Source organism: Stegastes partitus, unplaced genomic scaffold (genome assembly GCF_000690725.1).
Source record: "Stegastes partitus isolate 25-593 unplaced genomic scaffold, Stegastes_partitus-1.0.2 Scaffold3, whole genome shotgun sequence".
Lineage (NCBI taxonomy): Eukaryota > Metazoa > Chordata > Actinopteri > Pomacentridae > Stegastes > Stegastes partitus.
The window spans coordinates 1736240-1743210 of NW_007577734.1; the positions used below are offsets into that span (position 1 = coordinate 1736240).

The window sequence follows — 6971 nt, forward strand, 5'->3', positions numbered from 1 at the left end:
AAGCCCCACCTTGCAAGCTGACTGTTATGAATGAAACCCTGGAAGTCTGAATCCATGTTATGAGACTGCTATCAGAACATCACAGCTTCAAGGCCGAAATAGTCAGTGAGGAAATTCAGTGCTGGTATTGCTCGTGATAGGTCTTCTTGCAAATAAGAAATGCATTATGGAAATGTTAACGTGGTTAAAAAACACTGCCATGTTATCAGCTTTTGAGATGATAATTTGAATATGTTGGCTTCCGCCTGCGGCATTGTCATTCATTTAGAGTTGTGTTTGGATCTACATGAAAGGTCCAAAATTCTGGGTACTGGACTTATGAGGTGAAGTAAAGTTTACCTCTGATTTGGTCTCCACCAACTCTGATACGTGAATCTTGCACTTGAGTAGCTATGTGTTTCACTTGTAAATTGCTCTAACCAACATCTTTTGCAATATACATGTCAAGTATAGTTTTAATTAGTGCCTACCAGTTCTGTTTCACATGTTTACCATCTTTGTCATTTCCCCATCACTCATAAACATGAAATATGAGAACCAGAAACTCCTTAGCTTGGGGCAGCAACTCACTCTCAACCCAAAGGAAACAGTCTGTTGGTTTCCAGTAGAGAACTATGGCCCGAGGCTTTTGAGGTGTTCAGACCACCTCAGTTCATGCTGTAGGTCAAAATCTGATGAAGCCAAGAGAGCCACATCATCTGCAAAAAACAGAGACACAATTCTGAGGTTCCCAAACTGGATGCCCTTCTTACCCCTGCTGTACCATAAGATCCTGAACAAGATCAATCCAGCACCCATCGAAAACACGTTTAACTTTGTAGATACAAACACTGCTCTCACTTTGATTATAAGAGGATCTCATAGCAATGGCCCTGGAACCACATACTTCACCTGGGGGTATGGTGGTGGCTTGGATGGTATACGTTCCAGCCCTCATCTGTGGTCATGAGCTCTAGGTAGTGACTGAACAGATAAAATTGTAGATACAACGGGCCAAAATGGGTTCTGAGAATACTTCAGATATGTGCAAGAAAATGAGGATGGGCCATGTTTGTGAGCATGCCAACATTTGCTAATTTGCATTTAACTAACAATACACCTCAGGCTGATGGAGAAAACAACCTTTGGAAGTATTTGGTAAGACATTTAAGTGAAGGAATGTGAAGCTATCACCGATAACCACCAAACGTCAAAACAATTTTACCAATCTACCTAATTTTATGGCAGTCTGTTTTGTTGTTGTAAATATTTCAATATCACATGGTGGTGTTACACAAAATCTCAAGGCATCTTTGAATCAAAAATGTCCACATAGCAGATTGTTGATTAGATATTTAGGTACTTTACTGGAAAATATTATTCTTATGATTGTGCCATAGAAATCTGGAGGTCACCATCAAATAGCTTCATCTTTTGGGGACCACAGCTATGCATGTGTATACAGTGTAACAGTAATCCATGTAATAGTTGTTGAAAAATTTAATGTTTTGGACAGACCAAGCAACATTAGCATCCCTTAAGTTGTGCAGTTACCTTTGGTAATTATAGCAGCTTTAAATTAAAGTTACCTTGAAGTTGTAGGTGTGTGTACTCAAGAAGACAATGTTTCTCGGGGAAAATATATTTATTGACAGTCCCACTTAATTGTGAGTTCCACTAACAAATTTACATCCATTGTTCATAAAAATAAAAATATATACTCGATAAGCAGCTGTACATCAGGAAAAATAGCTCCAAAGAGGGGTTGGGAGATAGAGTGGAAAAGGCATGAAAGAGGAACAAAGGTTTAGTGATGTTATAACAGTGACTGAAGTTGCTTACAAGAGATCTCAGCTGTCTCTCAGAAATACACAAGATAAGTGCAAACACAGGGGAAGGAATTTAGGAGTTATAGCTTAAAGCATGGACACCTCAGTGAAGTATCTATAAATAAATATATTATAATATATACCTTTTTTAAAATTTCCTGTGCAATTGTTGACACATTTTTGGATGATTGTTGGGCATAAGTTTATGTGCAATGTATTCCAAAGCACATGTGGGCCTAATACAACAACAGACATCAGGTCAGATATTTTGGGAAGCGAAGGAGAATAGGGCGAGACGGGAGGAAGAGGAGGAGGAGGAGGTACAGGAAGAGTAGTGCAGGGAGGTTTCTAGACAATTCCATATTTTGCCAGGTCGCTGAGCTCCATGTCCCCGAAGGCTTCCCATGGGCAAACCACTGTGATGTCAGTGCCAAGGCCCTCCATGCCGGGGATGTCGTCTCCGAATCTGGAAAAGCAAATAGATATATGTCTCAACTTTCTAGCAATCTGACAAGAAGAGGCACTCAGATTGTATCTTTCAGTAAAAATATGCTGTTAAAAGTAAAAACTTTGCATTCAAAGGCCTGTTCAAGTACAAAATGAGCTTCAAACGTGCAATTATTGTCCATGTGATTGTTTATTATTGTGCTAAATTGAATGGTTAATATTAATTTATTAATGTATCAGAGGGATATTTCTTTTGTAGGTGAATGCTACTGTTTTATATCCAGTCCAGCAGATTTATGTGGCCATGAAATGAATCATAAATAAGATGGGGAATGAAGAAATAAGTCCTGCCACAGAAATCCAATTCCATTTCTTGGACTTTTCTTTAGCTTGTGCTTTTTACAGGTAAATCTCTCTTCCTCAACATGACACAGTTTTTTGGAATAGAGATCAAGGGCCACAACATATTAGACATCACTGGTTTCTTTAACATAGAATTGTCTTTTATAACATTATAATTTGCTTTTTAAATAACATTTTCATTTGAAAGGTACCTGCAACTGTCAGGTAAAAGTATTGAAATAAAAAAAATATTTCACTTGGAAATTTAGTTTAGTTGAAGTATTAAATGACCAGATATGTAAATGTTCAAGTGAAGAATAAATGGTTTCCAGCACTGGCAACATCAAAGCCCATCATCTTACCCCTTCTGGCCTGGTTTAGGGGCCTTGCTCTTGAAGGTACGAGCAGTCCTCTGCTTGAACTTGGGGGGTGCCTTCTTGTCGGCGGGAGTTGCAACGGCTGCGTCTGCCATCTTTTATGTTCTGAGCCAAAAAGAATTAGCAGTCAGTTAGTTAATCTTGCTGTTTAAGACCCTCCTCCTCCTCCTCCTCTTCTTCTTCCTCTAAGCCCATACTGTCCCGTGCATCGATGACATAACACTCTCAGGTTAGGTCAAGTTATACACCAAAGCTGTCATAGGTCCTTAAGACCTGTTGCGCAAACGGCTTTGATTATTTTTGCACCTTGGCTTTTCAGATTACTCTCAGCCAAGTCACAGACTGAATATTTTGAGACCAGGACATTACCTAATTCCACAGTTACACTGAAGTCAACACGTTCAGTGTGGTGAAAATAATTAAGCCTGAGCATAAGGAGATTTTACCCGAACAACTAATTTTCAATCTGCTTTAATCTGACCTTTGCTGACCGCAGTGAACTGACGTCTTATTTTACAGGAAAGCTCAGCAGTCCTGTGGAATTTACCAGAAATATGCTCACTGGTGGCTTCTTTGAACTCAAAAATGATTCAGCTCTCACATTTCACACCCTGATTTCTACGTTTTAAACTTCACATGGCTACATTATGTTGCTGCTAACTGTACATAAAATATACATTAAGAAATAAGTCACAGCAATAATCAAAGATGTGCAAAATACCATTTTGTCTCTTTGTTCTTTTGTGGTTTACCATTTGTTTGTTTGTTTGAGTTATTTTTTTTCCCTTTGTTGTTAACACTTCTATTTCTACAGCTACCATCTGTTATTTTTCCCTGTGGAAAAGTATGCTAAAATTAAGAAGAAGAAGAAGAAGAAGAAGAGGAAGATATTTTTTCAGGTAATATGCTTAATCTTTTACACAAACATATTCATTATCCCTGAAGCTAAGGTTGAACAAATTGCAAAATAAGTACTGATGTGTCAATATTCAGGTGGAAGGTTAAAATGACCACCAGATAGATTTAAAATGATTGTAATTAAAGGTTGTGTCTCCTCTTTAAACTTTGCTGACATTACAAAAAAAAAATGTTTTTGTGAGATCAGGCTGATGAAGCACAAATATATACTTTAGGTTTCTGTTCATTTATTTTGACCACACCAGTAAACCTCTCTGCTGAGTCACTTCAAAGGAGTCAGTGCTCCAACAGTTCACAGCCTCCGTAAGGTTACATGTATTCAACTAATAGTCTAGCACTTACAACTTTCAAAACAGTATTCACAAAGTCCATTGCATAAGTATGAAAAAAAAAAAAAAAAGAAAAGTAAAAGAGACATACAGATATAAAGCAACGATGCACAGTGTGCAAACCACAAAATTAAAAATGATAAAATGAAGTTCTACCAAAGTAAGAGCACTTGGATGACATCTGTAGGCCAGCCTCAGAATGCACATCTGAAATAGTGCTTTCTCAACACTTTCCTGCACACTCATTTACACTCTCCCCTTAATCCCTATCAAAGAATTGAAAGTTAGCCAAAACTCACAGCTGAGCGAAGGTCAGAGTTTGCTCTTACCTGTTTGTGTAGCAGTAGACTTGGCTTCAGGCTGATATGTCTCTGTGGTCAGTTGGTTTCTTTCTGGTCTTGGTCCTGTGGTCCTCTTATATATTGTCCCCTCTAATCCCCCAACGTGCTCATCCATGCCGTCATAATTTTTTTTTTACACGCCCCATCCTCTAATTCACCTGTCCACTCTATTAGCTTAAGGAGGGGACTTAGACCTAGATCCATGTTGCCATGTGAAGACATTTTCGACCTTACATAATACAGCATCTCTGGGTGGGATTTACTCAGCAGTATGAGATGTTCTGGGACCTGATTCTTAGAATAGACACGCTCCATTCTGAATGTGTGCATTTTTAAAATAACAAATCGTTATTTTACAACCACAAAGCAGAAAACTATAAAGCAAGTATAAAGCAGCCTTTAAGTTAAGATTTTCTTTGTGAAATGACATTAAATATGAAGATTTAAGGGTAAAATTGTTTATTATACAATATTACTGAGTGCATCATTAACATTTACCATCTTTAGATTCTTCATGTCAAATTATTGATTATCTATTTACTCACTAATTTATCTATCTACTGTCTCAGTGTTGCTCTTTGCCCTCAGTCCATGCCATGAGACGAGGGATTAAGAGCTGAAAGGTTAAGTGTTCTTTATTTGCCACCATGTGAATGATCACCTGAAAGGAGTTCAGCGCGCCTCTGCTTTTACATCACATGCTCCAGATCCTTGTGCAGGCGATGCCAAGGCACATGTTTGTTTACAAATGAAGTAAAGGTGTATCCAAATCTATAGCATTTTATAATTCCGGCAGTTTTCCAAAAGCTACTTGCAATCGATGACCACTCAAACCTCCCTGGATTAAAAAATATATATATTTAAAATCATAAAATAAAAACCTTCTAATTATTAATACATACCTAGCAAATAATAATGGAAGTGTCACAATGACTGCAATGCTGTGAGACTTTATGCAATATTGGAAAATATATATTTTTTTAAGTCTGTCGTGTGAGTTGCATATATAAAACTGTGCAGACTTTATTATCCTTACATGAGACATTACTTAATGTATTATTAGTATGGGTGGCTACATAGTAAAGGAGAGGAGTAGCTGAATCTTGAGAACTGAGAAAACATATTCATAATTTATATCATTTATCCACAGTTTCTCTCTCGTTCTTGCTCTAGGCTGTTATCACCAACCTGTTCAGGACTGTTCTTGCAGATTCAAAGTAAAAACAAAAAGGACATTGTTTTACACTTGCAGCTATTTTCCATGTACAGAAAATCCAAGTTCTCCTGTCACAGAACCCAAATGAGCAGCTTGTGCTGTCACGAAATTGCCGAATTCTTTATAATTGTAAACATTTTTATGATACAGATTGGCACAGCTAGTGATGTACAGTATGTGATAGACAGACAGACAGGCAGACATCTCTCAGCAGATTTCCTCAACTTCCATTTCACAGTCCTGCTAATTGCTGCCACTTGCTGCTGCCAACGAATGGCACCTTCGGTTGGCACATTGGAACGCATATCTAACTTGAAATACACCTCATATATATTTATCTCACTCTGGCTTTATCTCATCTATTTGTGGCTGAGCTGGTACAGAACAGGCTCGGGCAGAGTTGGCACATAAAAGAATGTCAGATTGAACATCTGAGTGGATTAGCAGCTCAGAGCACTTTATAAGGGAGACATCAGACTGATAGAGAAACACCACAAGTGGGAAACTGACAGACTGATCAGATAGCATCAGAAAAGAACACTTTGAGATTGTGAATTAAAGGTAAGATGAAACTGCAATTCTTTCTGCTCTGGTGCAGGGAGTTAAGACTTCTGCTGCTTGATAACATGTTTTGCCTCAGATTCGTTTCTGCTTTTGCAACCTTTTCTTTACAGAAGAGAAACACATGTGGAATATTGGCTTTTTTTCTTGAAATTTCTCTGAAATGGAGTTGAAGTGAGACACTTTTGAAGGAGCACTTTTTTTTGCTGGATGTTTTCTTTCTGGAACCACTCAAGGCCTTGTCACTATTTTGTTTTTTGGTATCTAGATTAATTTTGATCTCTGGTTGTGGATTTTTGTGCTCAATGGTTAATGCATTTCTAATTTCTTTATTGGATTGATTGCAAGCTTGATGAAGAGGGTTGGAAGTACAAACAAGGGCATTGTACGTGCACAGCGAGGAATACATTTGCAGTAATGATGCTTCTATATAGGGGAGATTATTGATTGACGTAGACAAACAATTTTTTAGGGATGAAAGAACCTTTTATTGCGTAAAAGTTACAATTCAGTTATGATTCTCAAGTTGTTTTTCAATAGGTGGTAATGGAAAATGTTTCTGCCTGGGTTTAGAAGTACTGAGATTTGAACTCACATATTTTCTTCTGTGTTTCTTGCAGGAAATCAACAAA

The 6971-nt window shown here is 37.7% G+C and overlaps 1 protein-coding gene across 1 annotated transcript; it reads right to left on the reverse strand.

Moving 5' to 3' along the window:
• Positions 1-2156: 2156 nt before the first annotated feature.
• Positions 2157-3069, reverse strand: LOC103354149 (retinal cone rhodopsin-sensitive cGMP 3',5'-cyclic phosphodiesterase subunit gamma-like). Its single transcript, XM_008277435.1, has 2 exons — positions 2960-3069; positions 2157-2274 (listed from the first exon to the last, which is right to left on the reverse strand). Exons 1-2 carry the CDS (start codon positions 3067-3069, stop codon positions 2157-2159), a joined length of 228 nt encoding a protein of 75 aa, XP_008275657.1.
• Positions 3070-6971: the final 3902 nt, after the last annotated feature.

Coding starts and splice junctions, on each gene's coding strand:
- LOC103354149 (XM_008277435.1), bottom strand. CDS start 3,069: ATGGCAGACGCAGCCGTTGCAACTCCCGCCGACAAGAAGGCACCCCCC. Junction 2,275..2,959: donor CCTAAACCAGGCCAGAAGGG/GTAAGATGATGG, acceptor TTGCTTTTCCAG/ATTCGGAGACGACATCCCCG.